Source organism: Amblyomma maculatum, chromosome 3, assembly GCF_055883805.1.
Source record: "Amblyomma maculatum isolate TAMU_Amacu chromosome 3, ASM5588380v1, whole genome shotgun sequence".
NCBI lineage: Eukaryota > Metazoa > Arthropoda > Arachnida > Ixodida > Ixodidae > Amblyomma > Amblyomma maculatum.
In genome coordinates, this window is record NC_139346.1 from 89698803 (window position 1) to 89717019 (window position 18217).

The following is an 18217-nucleotide window of genomic DNA, read 5'->3' on the forward strand; positions in this document are numbered from 1 at the left end:
GTTCGCAAATATTTTACTATTGCTTTTTTTTTCTTCTAACGATACTGAGCACGTATGGATACATGCTCATTTGTGGCTGTGTTTGGGTTTCACTGATATATGGGAACAATTGTGTCATTTCATTTTCATTCCGAGTGAAGGGTTTTCCGACAATTGGCAGGAAACTGCAATTATTGAGACGCTACACTTTTTAACAAGCCTTTAGGACCTCAGGATTTCGACACATGCTCCAGTGCCTCCTGGTGCAGCAATTAGGGTCTATGATAGCCTGAGCCACACTGGAAGGTTAGGCCCAACCATGTGTGGTAATAAAAGCTTGTCTGTTGACTCATTCGCACAGAAAAGGTTCCGCTTCGGAGGATCGAGGTCGGTGTTGCACTATTAGCGGCCGTCCCTAGCGACTGGCATCCTTTCAACGATTTTTACGCTAACCCAATTGTCTAGTAAGCCATTTTATGAAGTTTTCTACGTATCCTTAACGAACGACAAATGGATCTTGGCTTCTGGTGCAGTTTTCGCCGGTCAGTTCATTCTAAAACGCTTGAACACAGGTACCGCCTTATCAGACCGTCCTTAAATTTATCGGATCAGGCAACCTGGTTTCCCCTAATACACTTCTTGATTATTTACTGACACAAACCCCTGCCACTAAGACATTAAAAACAGCTATAGAAGGCATAGCACTGTAGAATACAAGCATTCAAAATTTTTCACCAAAGGGATTTATGGTAAGCCAGCGCTAAGAATCTACAATTCTATTTTATTTCAGCACTACTATACATCTCTGAATTACTGAATAAATGAAATTTAAATGAAAAGCAAAATCTGTAGAGAATGTGGTTTATTTTAAATACTCTTTCAGAGAAAGTAAAAAAAGTTTCTCCGAGAAAAAGGTTTCTGATTTTATTTAAACAGGAGGAATAATTACAACTATGGCTTTGTTGAAAGCTCCGCACTGTGGCGCCTTTGCACAACATAAAAGTGAGAAATCCAAAGAGCTATGCATCAGGTGACGACTGAACTACAGGCTATCTGGTGAGGTCAGAACGTCAGCGCCATATGCGTAAACTTCAAGCTTTAGCACGCTCTTTAAAGACAGCACAACGCGGAATGTAGAACATTCCAAAAACGGAGTTGACACGAGATGTGAAGCAATATTAAGGGTGTACATTCTTCCTACATAATTTTTGTGAGGAAAGTCCTAATAGACCTAAGCAGATGTAGGCTGCAATTGGACATAGAAACAGGCTATTGAACCAAACTGTCTATCACGAGTCTTAATCATCCTACCAATCAGTTTTTACAGAATTATGATATGATCAACTGCCGCTATTGATATCTTTCAAAGAATGGGAAAAAGTAAAGCTGCTGCTTCTCCTAAACCATGAGGGTACGGTAGAGAAGGCGAGCATCCACAGCCTGCTATTGTGTTACCCAAGCCAGCTGCGTATGCGCCATCTGGGCAAGCTCTGAACGCCAGAACGGAGAGCCTTTTCCGAAATAACGATGTCCTCAACATGCGGCATGTAGATTTTCGTTAGTATTCTCAGTGCTGCGGACAACGTGACATCAGGAGATTTTGCGCCCGTCTTGGCGTGCTCTGCTGTAAAGGTTTAAAATTGACATCTACAGCTTCTCTGAGCTCCCAAGGTAGCAACATCGCCTAGTATCGCAGACAGCATTCCCTTCGCAGGTGTTCACGTAATGAGTGCAGTTACGTAACTCTGCAAAGTGTGCGTTGCGCCATGTCAGTACTGCAATCGCTAGGTGCACCTGGTGCGGTAACCATTCGCACAGAACAGTCTTTTCTTATTTTGTCGTTGGTTGATCGTAAAATAAAATAATGTACAGTGCAATTTTCAGCGGAGAGGAAGGATTGGTTTCTGCTTGTGCACCGTCGGCCAGCGAGAGCTTTCCCATCAATTCAAAACTGAAAAACGCTGCACGGCAATCCACATTAGCGGTGTCTACGAACAACTGCTCTCGTACAAAGGTCGAAGGAAAAGCTGATAGCAAGAGTTTGAATTTCCAGTTCGATTCGTCATGAAGCTCTTCGCTGCTCTCTTATTCCTGACAAGTACTGCATTGATTTGCGGTGAGTATGGTTACGCTTGTTGGCAAGTACCGCTAGATCAAATTTTAAAATTTGCAGGCTTTTGTATAAAACACTAAAATAATTGCATGAGCTACCGAGGCTAATAAAATGCCTCTAAATCAGTGAGTATTGTGGGAACAGTGCTCGCACTTAATCACATGGGGCTCTGTACGTTGCTTAGTGTAACCTCGATAAGTGCAACCTTTGCTTGATAGTAATACCAAGCTCCGAAATAAAATGCTTAAACTGTTATTTTTGAGACGATTACAGTATATACATACTGCTCTTTGATTTCCTGAGGTTGTAACAAAACACATCAATATCTCATTTCGCCTCCATCTAATCATCAAAGAAAGCTGTGACAAATAAGTTACGCAATCTGCGTCTTGTATATATTCCGGTAGATAATCTCTCCGCTGCATGCTTGAAAGCCAACCATCCGCAATAACTAAGTGCAAAGTGAACACGTCAGATTGAGCCGTAGGTATTTCCTGTCTACGCAGGTACAAAGCATCCACGTAACTACTGATTTCTCAACTCGCAGCCATTCCGCCCCAGGGACATTCTTCACAAGGGCTTGGGCCGGACGGCAATGGACCTCCAGGTCAAAGGAAAACACTGGTGAGAACATTCCTTGAAGACAATTCCCTGTGCAATGAAACTTTTCCGTTGAGATTCGTCTGATCATGAGCCGCTTAAAAGATACCACTAAAGGTTAACATGTCTACTGACGTTCCTACTGGTTCTGATGCTTTTGCAGTAACAGGGTCAGTGTCTATGTTGCCTTTATTTTGTTGTCTTTTGGGTTACGGTGTTTCGTCAAAGTAAGAAAAGAAATTTCCTCCTGTTTCAATTCACAAAACATGCTTAAATCAGGACGAACGATACGATTATAGCTTCAGTCACAATACCACAATTTAGTGAAATCCTTCTTGTACAAAAAGTTTTTTTTTACATACAGAAACGATTTTTCCTCCCGCTAGTCTCGTTTGAGCTATTGCGTAGTGGGCGGCTGCTAAAGATTACCAACGGATAAGTCCATTGTTCATGCATAAGCACTGAATTTCGTTCTCAAAGAAGTGTACTAACTGAAACCAAGAACTATTCAAAATAACAGTCGTATTGAAGATAGTAATAGCTATCTCATTCGAACAACCTTAATCGCGACAAACATCATTGGTAATGTAAAGGCCCTGAGAGCAATGAAAGGTTGATGCAACCAAACCGTAAATATTGCCCCTGTAAAAAAGCGGCGCTTTTATTCGAGCCCACGTACCAAGCTGTCTAAAAGCATGTAACATCCGGGCAGTACAGAAACGTTTTCTTCTTGAAAAAGATGAGTATTCCTTTAAATCGATGTTTTTATTTATCAATTTACAGTTCCTTTCTGCATGTAAATGAAAAAATATGTCTTCCCTGCGTACTTCTGTTCATTTTGTGTTAACAGTATATGACCACCTCTTCAGTCCTTTTTGCATCGTTTTCCTAGACTATTGCCACGAACCATTGAAAACTTTATTCAGGTATTTAAAGAAATGGCAGCATGGGGCCTTAGCACTTAGCGCACGGTATAATTTTGCACTATTTCTTCATGCTCGTTGTCGCGAGGCGGGGTGTTATTATTATCTTCGTTGCGCAAGATGCACCGAGATGTTTTGCGAAAGGTGCCTAGCACGCGTGTATTTTTTTGCAAGGTTCGCGGTTGTGCTGGGGTTGGGTGCAGCTGAAGAACTGAGCAGCAAATGCCCATTATAGGAGGCCTTTTGTAAAATGGCATTGACCGCGATTGTTGCACTTAATCTCATGGGCAGCTTATTTTGTGGCGCTAAAACGGAAGCTACACAGAAATGAAGGCGTCGCGCCTTTCTTTCCGTGCCGTGGCGCGTTTTGTTGGGAGTAGGGATGCGGTGGTGAAAATGGGAGAGGTTCATAGACGGTCGGTAGAGCCCATTCTCCACGTATCGGGGACAAAAGCCCGCTACATTTTCTTTACTAATGAGCCTTCTCCCTAGAGCCTCATAATATTGTTATCGAATATATTGTTCACTACGGTTTCACGCTAGGCGGTTAACCACTACGTCAAGGGAACAGGTAGACACTATTGGGTGGAAGTCTCCTTTGATGGGTATTTGCTGCTTCGTTCTAAGTTTTATCCGAATGTAGTCAAATTTGCCTCTTTATCTACATTTTTTTTTCTGATGACATGAAATAGAGTCCTGAAAAGTGCACCGGGTATTCGCACTTCGAACACCGACAAGCGCACTTTGTGCTATCGCCGACGGCGAATTGCTTAGTTCCTTTATGGACGCAAGCCAGTCCAATGAGCCCGTTCAGTACGAACGAGTTGCCTGATTCAAAAACTAGAACTACGCGTTGAACCCCCAGAACATCTTCGCACTGAATGCGACAGCTGGAACATGGTATCAAAACGATAAATCTTCCCTCACGACATGGGATGAGTTGCACACGGTGTTATTGAACGTGTTCACGAGCATTACCTGGAAAGAAAAAGCAAGACTTCTTTTTAACGCCAGGGCCCAGCTCCCAGCTCGATGCAGTTATGTCGAAGAAATGAAGCCCGTTTCGTCGCACTGATCCCAACATGCCAGAAAAGAAGTCAGAGCAAAATACCAGAATGAATCGATAATTACTTCCCCAAGCAAGTCTCAAGCTGTCGGCCCCGCTTTCCGCCGCCGTGCAGCTCAAAATTACCATCGCCAGGGCGCAGTTAATTGAGACTTTGGTCGCCTACGCGCTTAAGGCAAGCTAAATGCAGCAACCTATGGATTTGAGGTTGCTATACGGCGAAGTGACGTATGTCATCCGCCTTCGACAACGAGTGAAGGCAGCACAATCATTACGCCAATGCTCATTACGAAGACGCTTTCGATTATCACGCTCCCAGACTTCAAAATAACACTGCCGATACGCACGACAACTAAACCGACGACAACATGACCAGACTGCCTGCTGACACAGCAGTCCAGCGAAATGGCAACTCTGCGCGCCGGCCGTGACCTCAGCCCACGGCGACGAAGAGAACGAAAACAGAATATAACGTGATAAACGAGGACACAGAGTGTCCTCAAAGTTGTTGTCGACGGTCGCATGGTAACAGCCATTGTGAATACCCCAACCGTCTATTATGTCATCAGGGGAGAGTTCCCTAGCTTAAGAAAGACGACCACTTGGGATGGCCCGCCGATGCGCACCGCTGGTGGTAACACTAATAATCCGTCCGGGCGATTCGCCGCAAGAGTACACTGAATGGCCGTATTAATCTTGTGAGCTTCATGGTACTACAGAACTAAATACTCGCGGGACGTTATTGTGGGTATGGGTTTTCTCAGTGAAGATCAGACGATCGCCGACCTTTACTCAAGCCTTATCAAGCTCTCGACCGATATCATTCATACTACGGCGAAACAAAGGCACCGCATTTCTCTACATGTCCTCGATGGAGACAACTGCGCCGCTCAGATCCAGTGTCATCATCTTCGTGGGACACGAAGACATCGTAACCGCCGAACTGGTCGTCACAGAAACACCCAGTCGTCCTGGCAACGACGACTCGGGATCGCAAGAGATACCGCCGATATAGAAAAGGACAAGGTCACATGCAGGCGCCGCAGTGCACAACGATCGCTTTTATCGACGCACTGTCGTATACACTTGAAAAGTTTTCGCCCTCCCGACCATCCGGCTGATGATTCACCCGCCAGAGGAGATCACATCAGTATGGTGTCTTCCCAGCATTACACTAAAAGAGACAAGACCACATCGCGCTTTTCTTGAAAGCTACAGCGAGTACTTTTCGTCAGCGCCGAAGGGGCGACAAACACCATTGGGGAAGCGCTGCCTTATTATGGATAAAGACGTCTCAACTCTTCCCCAAAATCTCTACCATGTATCACAGCGGAAACGCGAGGCCATCCGCGATCAAGTTGAGGAAATGCTTCGAGATGCCGTGATCCAGCCATCGAGAGCCCTTGGGCGGCACCAGTCATCTTCGTGAAAAACAAATGATGGCTCACTTCGCTTCAGCGCCGATTTGTAAAGTACTTCTCATCGACAAATTTGAAGAACGGCTACTGGCAAATTGAGGTCGACGAAGAAACTCGCACGAAGACCACGTTAATTCGTCACATCACATGGCCCATTAGAGTTCATGGCAGTTCCATTCGGCCTCTGCCCCGCACCAGCAACATTCCACTGAGTAATGGATACCGTACTGGATAGCTTGTAATGTCAGATAGGTGCTATATACTTAGACGACGTTGTTCTCCTCTCATTCCATCCCGAATAACATTCGAAATGAATTCGCACAGTACTTGATGCAATCACGTCATCGGGGCTAACTCTGAAGGCTGAGAAAGGCTACTCGCTTACGAGGAGATGAGGTTCATGAGCCACATTGTAAGCAACGAAGGAGTATGCACACACCAAAACACAACAACTACGGTCACGCAGTTTTCAGGATAAGGTGACAAATGCAGTGCGCCGATTCCTTGGACAGTGCGCACACTGCCAGCGATTTGTAAGGCCCGTTTCGCTTATCGCCATGCCCTTGACGCAACATACAAAACTAGCATGCCTATTAAATGGCAAGCGCCGCAAGAAGAAACCGTCCACGAATTTATGCATCGCCTACAATCCCCTTCTGTCCTATGCCACTTTGATGAAAAAGTCGAAACTGAAATTAATGTCGACGCGAGCAGTGTTGGTCTAGGAGCCGTTCGAATTCACAAGAGTGTCGGACAGGAACAAGGTATAGCGTACGTTAGCAGGTCCCTTGATGAAGCGGCCTAGTCGACGACTCAGTTGGGCCTAGCGATCATCTGGACCACATCGAGGTTTCTTCTCTAGATATACGGTGCACAATTCAATATAGTAAGTGACCATCTTGTGCTCTGCTGGCTGGCTAATTTGAAAGACTCCTAAGGACGTCTTCTTCGATGGAGCTTACTTCTTCAAGAGTTCCACATCGGCGTGCCATAGAACTCTGGTCGCAAGCATTCTGTAGCAAAATGTTTGCCCCGAGCCCCGCTTGAAGCGCCTGCAAAAAACGACGACGACGCCTTCAGGCAACTAGTCAGCTCTAGCAGTTTCGAACAACAGCAGCTCTTAGAGCCTCAGTTCAAAGATCTGGTGGGTTATTTAGAAGAATGCACGATCGCTTACCTTCCTATTGGGTTCATGCTCCAGTTGCCCTTCGCGTGCACGACATCCTTTTGAAGCATTTCGCACTCAAAAGGATCACATACCTCCTTGTCGTGCCTAAGAACTTACGAAACCAATTTTGCAGGCTTTCCGAGATGAGCCGATAGCAGGGCGCCTCAATGTGGCGCACACGATGCTTTGGAGGCAAGAGATCTATTGTAGACAACGGTTGCCTGCCGATGTTGCTCATCACGTCCAATCATGCCATACGTTCCAACGAAGCAAGACGTCTTCAAACAAGATGAACTAAATAACCCGGAACCGCCTCCGATTACCCACTTTCAGCATATAGGGATGGGTCTCCGGGGCCCTTTCCCCTCATCATCAAAGAACAAGTTCGTCAGTGTGGCAACCGAATACATGACTTGATCCGCTATGCTGCATCTAAAGCCTTTCCTAATGATAATACTATAGCACTGCCGAAGATTTGAAGGAGCCGTCGGACCAAGCTGCCGTCACCTAGATAGAAGTCGCTTTGAACGAGCAAGCGCAGCACGCAAAAACATAGGCCTTTACGGGGCGTAGACATCGTCAATTTCTTTTTCATTTCGGCCACGCATCGAGAGAGAGAGGGATACTATGGTACTACATCGTAATTATAGCGTCAGCATTTGTAGCGCGTATTTTTGCCGAAAAGGACGCTTGGCTCATGATAACTTTCTAAACAGACTCGTATCGGCATATAGGAAATATTTACTTTGTCCCTTGGCTTCCTGAAAGGGGTAAATCCTGGGTCTGCGCGGTAATGACCCTAATGCCCCTTTATAATATTTTTGGAAAGACTACACCTTAACCGCATGTCTTGATGCCTTTGAGCAAGTCATGCAGCGTACTCGTCTTTGAAGTATCCATGGAGGTTAGTGGATAGACAGGAGCATATGGGTGGTATCATGCACTATACTGCACATGGAGTATAACGCTCTATATGTTGTTCCCAGGGTAACTGTAAAAGCCCTCTAACGCCCACTATATTCTTGTTTTCTGCAGTTGTGAGGACTTTACGCATGGACGAAATATAGTAGTGACGGGCGAGGAAAGGCGCATATAACTGGTGTCAAGTGCACCACCTGTCAATGCAGCGAAATCACAAGCAATTATTGTTTATATAAAACCACTGAACGCCATCATCATATTTATACTTTTCGTTCGTTCTCTTGCCATTCGTCAATTGAATTAGCAGGCTAAACGGCTCTCCCAGTCTTAAAGAATGGGCGAGGTGCTACTGATATTGACTGGTAAATTCACGACGCATTCTGCACGTGATAGTTCACACAAGAATTTTGGGGTGTTTTCATTTGCTCCTAAAACGCAACGTTCCTGGTTTTCGCAGCCTCCTGGTATTGCAAAGAAGCTGCATGAGGAAGGCCACGGGAGACTATGGAGTGGCTCACCCCCTAGTGCTTCCACTCCGTCCGACGAAATGTCTGGGGAAGACGTAACGACTGTAATCCCAGAAAACACCGAAAACACATCAGAGAATTCCACGCAAACAGATGAAGCCCCAAAAAACACAGCATCAGGCCAAGGACAACTGGAGGGCACGTCAGAGACTTCCCAAACCGTTTCTGCCACAGGTGCTGTCCAAGAAGCAGGAAGCCCGGAGGCGACTCCTGAAGGAGTCAGTTCTACTACAAGGGACGCAACAGCTGCAGCTGGTCCTGGTACTCCTAAAACTTCTATATCCGACACTACTAGCGAGATAACGCAGGCAGAAACTGCAGCCGGGACGTCGCAGGGCGCTTCTTAACGCAATGCGGCGCCCGAAAGCGCGAGCACATCACTGCGGACAAGCTGCGACGCAAAATGAATAAAATATTGGTTGCATTACAAACAATATACAAGTTCCATTATCCTTCAACCACAAAATTTTACGTGTGCTAATCATTGGCAGCAAAACGCTGTCGCTACTGCCGATTCAACCTTGGCTCGCTTCCGAGCTTGATAAGCCTCGGCAACGGGCTTGTCTTCTTTCGTTCGATGGCCTCGACAGTTTGTTTGGCACCACTAAGATCTGACTTCTGCGAGATGGCACATGTATATGGCCTATTTGCCGAAGTTAAATAAAATGCTGGCGCAATTAAACTTCTCTAATACGACGATGTCCACTGAACAGCGCGAGAGTGTTCCACAGCTGAAAATTGAGGAAAACTAGCATGCTCACAGCACATCGCGAGATGAAGACGACTATATTTCTTGCGTAGCGTGAGATGAAACAACATCCGGCGCGCTAGTACCTCGCGTCATCTGCGCAAAAGATGAGATACTAGCTCAAGAAAACACGCGGAATAACACAAAAAGTGCAAATTCAAGCAGAAGTGCTGACTCTCAAGAACATTGCATACGTATTATCTCTGTAAACAGAGAAGACGCGTACTAATACCTTCCGACTAGTTCCACCATCGCCGATTCTTCTTGTGTCTACTGAAGACGCAGGGCTATAACATTACATTTTAACGGATGTCCAGCTTGCAACATGGTATAAAGTTTTAAATCTGAGACATTAGCCACCGCTCTCTCCAGTTTTGAAGAACATCCGATAAGTAATCCTCCTTGCTGGTGAAAGCATGCGTGTATTCAACTAGCTTGGGTTGTTTTGATAATTATAATGAAATAGGACGACAGTGACGTTAATTTAATGCTTATCTCGAACAATGACACACGTAATCAGTGAATAAAAGTTAGCAGCGGTTTATTCCTGCCTAAACTCATTCCGTTCAGTCGTTCAGTCGTGTCCGACTCTTCGTGACCCTATGGACCATGTCACGCCACGCTTTCCGGTCTCTCACTATCTTCTTAACATCACATAGCTTCATCTGCAATGCCTCGAGAATGCCATCTAACCATCGCGTTCGCTGCCTACCCCTTCTCCGGCGACCCTCAACCTTTCCCAACATCAAATCTTTCTCCAGCGACTCCTCTCTTCTCATCAGATGACCAAAGTAGCTGAGCTTTAACTTTAGAATTTGACCCTCCAATGAGCAGTCAGGGTTTATGGTCGACAATATTGACTGATCTGATCTTCTGGCAGTCCAAAGAACTCTCGAGACTGTCCGCCAGCACCGCAATTCAAACACGTCAATCTTCGGCTGTCAGACTTCTTCACAGTCCAACTCTCGCATCCATACATCACAACTGGAAAGCCCATAGCACGAGTTATACGGATCTTGGTTGGCAGACTAATGTGTCGGCTCTTTACTAGGCGGCCGAGGCTAATCATGGCTCTCTTTCTCAGAAGCAGGCGTCTCTTAATTTCATGGCTGCAGTATCCTTCCGGGGTAATCTTGGAGCCCAAGTAGAGAAAATCTGTCACAGCTTCCACTTCTTGTCCCTTGATGCTCCAGGCTTTGATAGGGCAAGACGCAATGATCTTTGTCTTTTTAATGTTCCGTTTAAGCCCAAACGTCTCACTCTCTTCTCGTACGCGCATCAGAAGTCTCTTGAGCTCCACTTCACATTTCTGCCATTAAAGTGATATCATCCGCATATCTAAGGTTGCTGATATGTTTTCCAGCAATCTTCACTCCAGCTGAAGACTCGTACAGACCGGCCTTCCTCATGATGCACTCTGCATATAGGTTAAATGGGCAGGGCGACAGTATGCAGCCTTGCCTCACTCCTTTCTTGATCGGAAACAATCAGTAAGACCGTGCCAGTTCTGACTGTGGCCTCGTGCCCTTCATACAGGTTCCTGAGGAGACAAATGAGGTGAATTGGTACTCCCATCGCTTGGAGAGCTTGCCACGATCTGCTGTGATCTACGTAGTCAAATGCTTTCGCATAATCAATAAAGCAGAAGTAGATGGGTTTCTGAAACTCTCTTGCTTTTTCCATGATCCAGCGAAGGTTGGCAATTTGGTCTCTAGTTCCTCCTCTGCCCTTGCGAAACCCAGCTTGCACGTCCGGATGCTGCCGATCCACATACTTCTGCAGCCTACCTTGGAGCATTTTCAATATAACCTTGCTAGCATAAAAAATAAGCACGATCGTGCGCTAGTTCGAACAATCTTTGGCACTGCCTTTCTTCGGAATGGGGATGTAAACTGACCTCCTCCAATCCTGTGGCCACTGCAGGGTTCTCCAAATCTTCTGAAATAATGTATGCAGAATCTTAACAGCGTCATGGTTGAGGGTTTGAAGCAACGCAGCTGGAATGCCATCAATTCCGCTAGCTTTGTTCTTAGCATGGCAGGCTAAGGCCCATTCAACTTCACTCTTCAGGATGCCCGGCTCGAGATCAGTAATCACAACCGTCTTATGTTGGGTTTGCACATCCGGATCCTTCTTGTATAGTTCTTGTGTGTATTCCTGCCACCTCTTCTTTATCTTTGAGGCTTCAGTGAGGTCCTTGCCTCGTTTGTCCTTTATCACGCCCGGCTCAGCATAGAAGCCTCCTTTGATATCTTTGATTGTCTTATACACAGCTTTAGGGTTCCTTAATTGGCTGTTGTTCTCAACTGCTTGGCACTAGGTTCAGGGAGGCTTTCTTATCTCTACTTGCTATTTTATGAAAAACCGCATTGAGAACCTTGTATTGTTCTCTTTCCCCCATAACTTTTGCCATCCTCCTTTCCTCTGCTATTTGCAAAGTATCTTCAGACAACCAGTTTGCTTTCTTGCATTTCTTTTGCTTTGGAACTACCTTAGCAGCAACGTCTTGTATTATATCACGAACATCAGTCCACATCTCTTCAGGCTCTCTGTCTTCTATATCTAATTCTTAAAATCCATTCCTCACTTCCACAGTATATTCTGATGCAATTTGATCCAGATCATACCTTAAAGGCCTTCTAGTTTTCGGCGTTTTCCTCAATCGAAGCTTAATTTTGGCAACAAGAAGCTGATGATCGGTGCCACAATCGGCCCTAGGCTTTGTTTTTACTGCTTGTATAGCGCTTCTCCATCTCTGCCGGCAAATAATATAATCGATCTGATTCCTGTACAGACCGTCTGGCGAAGTCCATGTGTACAGGCGCCTTTTGTGCTGTTGAAAATGAGTATTTGCTATGGTCAGGTTGTTTTCTTGACAAACCTCTACTAGGATCTGCCCAGCTTCATTTGGCTCACCAAGACCAAACTTGCCTTTAATTCCAGATATTTCTTCACTCCCGACCTTAGTATTCTAGTCTCCTATGAGAAAAACGACGTCTGATGATGAAGTGCGGTCTAAAAGGCATTGCAGGTCCGCATATAATCTTTTAACGTCAGCTTCTTCAGTAATAGTGGTTGGTGCATAGACTTGGATAACTGTTATGATGAAAGGGTGTCCTTGGATCCGAAGTAAAATCATTCGGTCGTTTTTGGGGTTGTACCCTAGCACTGTTTTGCTCATTCTTCTGTTTACTACGAGAGCGACCCCATTCCTTCTCTTGGATTCGTGCCCACAATAAAAGACATAATGGTCGCCGGAGTTAAATTCTCCCATTGCGGTCCACTTGAGCTCGCAAATACCTAAGACATCAATGTTCATTCTGTCCATTTCTCGCTTGACGACATCCAGTTTACCTTGCGTCATAGATCTTACATTCCATGTAGCTATGTGATATATCTCCTTGCAACATCGGACTTTCCGGTCGCTTCCCGACACATCCACAACTGAGCGTCCTTTTGGCTTTAGCCCAGCCGCTTCATTCGTCCTGGAGCTACTAGGAATCGCCCTTTGTTCATCCCCAGTAACATGTGGGACGCCTTCCAACCTGGGGGGCTCATCTTCCGGCGCCATATCATTAATGGTATTGTGACTGGCCATAGGGTTTTCTTGGCAGGAAACACTGGAGTGGGTTGCCATTACCTTCTCCAGTGAATCCCATTTTGTCAGAACTCTGTGCCGTGACCTGTCCATCTTGGGTGGCCCTAAATAGCAGAGCTCACGACTTCACTGAGTTTCGCAAGCCCCTCCGCCACGACAAGGCAGTGATCCATGAATAGGTTAAACTCATTAAGAGGCCCGAAGCCATTGTTCGTCCTCATTTTAACCTTGCGATATCAGTGCACGTAATAGTTTGTATGCGATAAAACATATTCCGTCTGACTCCACCAAGGTACCAATTATTTTACTCCCCTTGTTACACTTCCTGCACAGCGCGGCTCTGGTGCACAGAGAAAAAGTTAAAAACTGCGCCTTTCTTTCCTATATACCAATGCTCCATTTAGCTAGAGTTTGCAACGCTTCCGCGCACTGTGCGATGTCATCATCATCATCATCATCAGCCTGACTGTAGACACTGCAGGGCGAAAGCCTCTCTCGTATTTCTCCAATTGACCCGGTTCTGTGCCAGCTGCATCCACTTGACCCCTGCGAACTGCTTAACGTCATCCGCCCTCCTAACTTTCTGCCACCCCTACTACGCTTTCCTTCCCTTGGAATCCAGTTTGGTACCCCCAGCGACCATCGGTTATCCTCTCTTCGCACTACATGTCCTGCCCACGTCCATTTCTTCTTCTTAATTTCCACTAGAATGTCGGTAACGTGTTATTTCTTTGACCCACTCTGCACGCTTTCTATCTCTTAATGTTACCCCTACCATTTTTCGTTCCATAGCCCTCTGGGTTGTCCTCAACTTAAGTAGAACTCTTTTGGTTAGCCTACACGATTCAGCCCCATACGTGAGTACAGGTAAGATGCAACTGTTGTATACTTTCCTCTTGAGCGATACCGGTAAGCTGCTAGTCATAATCTGCGAGTGCTTGCCAAATGCGATCTCAATGCACGCTAAAGTATTCAGTGCACGTGGTCGAAACTTTCCTCAGTCCGCAGTGTAACTAGAAATATTGAACGTGAAAAGCCAGCGTCTAAAAGCTTGTCGGCTTTATCACATGCACATATTTAGCGTGTGACCTTTGTTTTTGGTATTGTCGACAAAATCATATTAAGTTCTTATAAATCATTGAATAGACAAACCGCGTCTTAATATCATGCAAAGGATACGCTAGAGATGCCTTTTTTAATCTGTGCAATACGTGAAATTTAACTCAACAAGCTTCAGTTGGCTAATTTGGACGTTTTTTATTTCCGACCACATTGCTGATAAAGCAATTGAGAAAATGACGGTGCTTTGATTTTTGCGGTCTTTAGTTTTTGCTATGTAATATTGTTCCTGGAGGCCATATCAAAATGTTTCTTTTTTCACTCTATAATCAGGCTATATTAGGTTCATAATCTTTACCCTGCCGTCAAATCCACCTGCAAAGACTGCACTCAAATCGCTCAAATTTTTATATATACCGATCTCTAAATAGTTAAAAAGTCACCCAATATAAGGTAGCACCGAAATAAGTGTAACATACAGGCCTTAATTGCCTTAGTTCACAAAAGTAATTATTTAATAGCTATTAATAAAGTTGAAACTGCACAAAAGGGTGAATAAATAATTTATTTAGGCAAAAGGCATTCAAAGAGTTGTCTATGATACAGGTCACAGAAAGCAGCTTGGCAGCGAACTTCATTAGCATGACGTTAATTTGTGACAAAGAAATTGTTAATTATCATCAATTTCTGCATCCTAATTGCACGTGTCTGAATATGAATCAGAACAATAAAGTAGTTTTATATATATTGTTAATGTAGGATGAAGGTGCGAATGGCCGATGTGCAAACCATATATCACATCAACCATCTCAAGAGCCAAACCCCTGGGAATTATGAGACAAATGCTCCAAAATACGCGCTAGACACAACCGCTTACCGTATACCAGATAAGGTCCTGGTTCCACAATGCCTTTTTTTTGTGACAAATTTAACAGGTGCCAAAAATAACAAGAGGGAGAGAGAAGCGGACTAGGACACACAAACACAAAAGAAAACAGCAAGGCCATCGATTGTAGGCGAAAGAGGCGGTTTATTTAGGGCGCATGCTTTGACAATATGAGCGCACGGTTCGCTAGCAGATGAATTGAAGCAGCAAAAGCAAAAATAAAGCCAGCAACGCAGATTAATCGTCCATACGCTGCTGACAAGAACTGGAACAGCAACCCGGAAACCAGACAGCATAAGTCTCCTGCCATGCTTCTGCAGCACGCGGGCCCAATTTCAAAGCAAATAAAAAAATATTCATATTTGGTGTTTCTTGCGTGTACAGGAAGGCCAGCACAACCTGGGGCTTCGTGCTGCAGGGAAAATGACGACACGTCTGCAGGTCTAACTTCAAGTTTGATCTGTTGTCATGTTTACACATGCGAAATAAAAACAGTAGTTTTTTGAAGCGAAAAGCTTCACTAGGCTAGTCAACTCCGAGTCTCGCGTGTGCTCCGTCGTTGGCAGGAACTGCCAACTCGGGTCGCTCCTTTAATACGGCAGGGTGACTTCAGAATCAGCCTGCCAGGACGCTTTGCATTTACATTACACCTAGAACACGCAGGTACGTCTATACGGCTTAGTTAAAGCGAGACTATATATTGTCACGATATTGGCGACTAGGGCTAGGCTATCAGAGCCGGTGCAGGTGGAATTATAAGGTCCAAGCTTTAGGTACGTCCTTCTAGTCCGGAGCCGATTCACTTCGTCCTTTTTCTCCGAGCGCCACTTCAACGTCTTTCGCTGCGAGCGCCCCCTGGCATTCCTCCCTCCTTAAGCGTGACGCACACGGCACACGTGCACACAGGTGGACAAAAGCAAATGAAAAAAAAAGTTTGCAGATGCCGTCTTTCAGTTACCGCGTAAAATACGGCTTCATGCGTAGGACATGAACTGTCTCTGGACGAGGTAGCCGACGGCCTCTCTGCTCTGGGCCATCTGGGAGGACCTCATAGTTAACGTCGCTGAGGCGCCGCAAGACTTTATATGGTCCGAAGTAACGGCAAATCAGCTTTTCTGATAGGCCATGGCGTCGAACAGGAGTCCACACCCACACCTGGTCCCCGGTGTTGTAGGAAGCTTGTTTGTGGCGGAGGTTGTACCGGCGTGAATCCTTGTCCTGTTGCTGGGCGATGTGGACGCGTGCTAGTTGGCGTGCTTGCTCAGCATGTTGGGCAAAGTGTTCGGCGTCAGTAGAAAGCTCGGTATCTGTTTCGCAAGGGAGCATTGCGTCCAGCATCGTTCGAACCTCTCTGCCGTAAACTAGGCGAAACGGCGTGAAGCGTGTGGTCTCTTGGACTGCCGTATTGTACGCGAATGTCACATATGGTAGGATAGCATCCCAAGTCTTGTGCTGGGCGTCGACATACATCGCCAGCATGTCCGCAATGGTCTTATTAAGCCTTTCAGTCAGCCCATTGGTCTGCGGATGGTAAGCAGTAGCTTTTCGATGCGCTGTACCGCTGAGATGAAAAACTTCGGCCATCATTTGTGATGTAAAGGCAGTCCCTCTGTCAGTAATAATACAGGTCGGAGCACCGTGCCGCAGCATGATCTGGTGTACAAAGAAATGGGCAACCTCCGATGCTGTACCACTAGGTAACGCTTTGGTCTCGGCGTATCGAGTCAGGTAGTCTGTGGCGATGATTATCCAGCGGTTGCCCCCGGAGGATCGAGGGAAAGGACCGAGAAGGTCCATGCCAACTTGATCAAACGGTGCGCGTGGTGGTATTATGGGCACGAGAAGGCCTGCAGGCTTTGATTGCGGAACCTTCCGACGCTGACATTGTCGACAGCTCTTAACATAGCGCTTAACGACAGTTGCAAGGTTAGGCCAGTAGAATGTTTTTCGTATTCTAGCAAGTGTGCGAGTATAGCCCAAGTGGCCAGAAGTTGGTTCATCGTGGCACGCGGAAAGGATTTCCTCTCGCAGAGCTGCGGGTACCACGAGGAGGTAGGTTCTCGAATCGGATCTAGAGCTGTGCTTATAGAGTACACCACTTCTCAGGCAGGAAGTTGAGAGGCTCCGAGAAAAGCACTTAGGTATTGTGGCTGGCTGACCTTCTAAATAATCGATCAGGGCTCGTAACTTTGGATCAGCACGCTGCTGATGAGACATATCTGAAGCATCAACAGCTCCGAGAAAACTGCCAGAGTCACCCGTATGTGGTGAAGCGAGCTCGACGGGCGCACGAGAGAGCGCGTCAGCATCTTCATGTTTATGTTCAGACTTGTAGACTATAGTAAGGTCAAACTCCTGTAGGCGAAGGCTCCATCGCGCCAGGCGGCCGCATGGGTCACGCAGGTTGGCCAGCCAACACAAGGAATGGTGGTCAGTGACCACTTTAAATGGGCGACCATAAAGGTAGGGGCGAAATTTTGCAGCCGCCCAAATTATGGCGAGGCATTCCTTCTCAGTAGTTGAATAGTTCATCTCGGCGCGGGATAAATCACGGCTGGCATAGGCGACGACTCGTTCCACACCCTCTTGACGTTGCACGAGAACCGCCCCAAGGCCAATGTTACTGGCGTCAGTGTGGATTTCTGTTTCACCGTGCTCATCGAAATGGGCTAGAATAGGCGGCGATTGGAGACGGAGACGCAACTCGGTAAAAGCAGCTTCTTGCTCGTGACTCCAAACAAAAGGGGTGTCTCCCCGGGTGAGCCGAGTCAGCGGTTCAGCAAGATCAGCGAAGTTATCGATAAAACGGCGGTAATAACTGCACAAGCCGAGAAATCTGCGAACAGCTTTCTTGTCACGTGGAATCGGAAATTTCGCAACAGCAGTAAGCTTGTCAGGGTCGGGCTTTACGCCGGCGGCGCTTACGACATGACCGAGGAATTTAAGCTCTTGGTAGCCAAAGTGACATTTCTGTGGCTTAAGCGTCAAGTTAGCGGATCGAAGGGCTTCGAGTACTGACCGCAGGCGTTTAAGATGTTGTGAAAACGATTCTGCGAATACCACCACGTCATCTAGGTAGACTAGGCAACACTGCCATTTAAGCCCGGCGAGGACAGTGTCCATCATCCGCTGAAATGTGGCCGGCGCGGAACAAAGTCCGAAAGGTAGAACTTTAAATTCGTAAAGTCCGTCGGGTGTGACAAAGGCCGTT

General features: G+C 46.1%; 1 protein-coding gene across 2 annotated transcripts; it reads left to right on the forward strand.

The window, feature by feature from the left end:
- Positions 1-1919: 1919 nt before the first annotated feature.
- Positions 1920-9139, forward strand: LOC146195250 (uncharacterized). 2 transcript variants are annotated; one of them, XR_014705544.1, is made up of 3 exons: positions 1920-2095; positions 2599-2716; positions 8646-9139. XR_014705544.1 is itself a non-coding variant. In XM_084596203.1 (3 exons), exons 1-3 carry the CDS (start codon positions 2044-2046, stop codon positions 9060-9062), a joined length of 546 nt encoding a protein of 181 aa, XP_084452329.1. In that variant the 5' UTR covers positions 1942-2043; the 3' UTR covers positions 9063-9139. The 2 variants fall into 2 exon arrangements, 1 of the variants encoding a protein (XP_084452329.1); XM_084596203.1 differs by having other exon boundaries at positions 1942-2095; positions 2640-2716.
- The last annotated feature ends 9078 nt before the right edge of the window (positions 9140-18217 follow it).

Excerpts from the sequence above, each read along its gene's own strand:
- LOC146195250 (XM_084596203.1), top strand. The coding sequence starts at position 2,044 with ATGAAGCTCTTCGCTGCTCTCTTATTCCTGACAAGTACTGCATTGATT. Across the intron at positions 2,096-2,639 it reads AAGTACTGCATTGATTTGCG|CCATTCCGCCCCAGGGACAT; the intron begins GTGAGTATGGTT and ends CTCAACTCGCAG. Across the intron at positions 2,717-8,645 it reads CAGGTCAAAGGAAAACACTG|CCTCCTGGTATTGCAAAGAA; the intron begins GTGAGAACATTC and ends TGGTTTTCGCAG.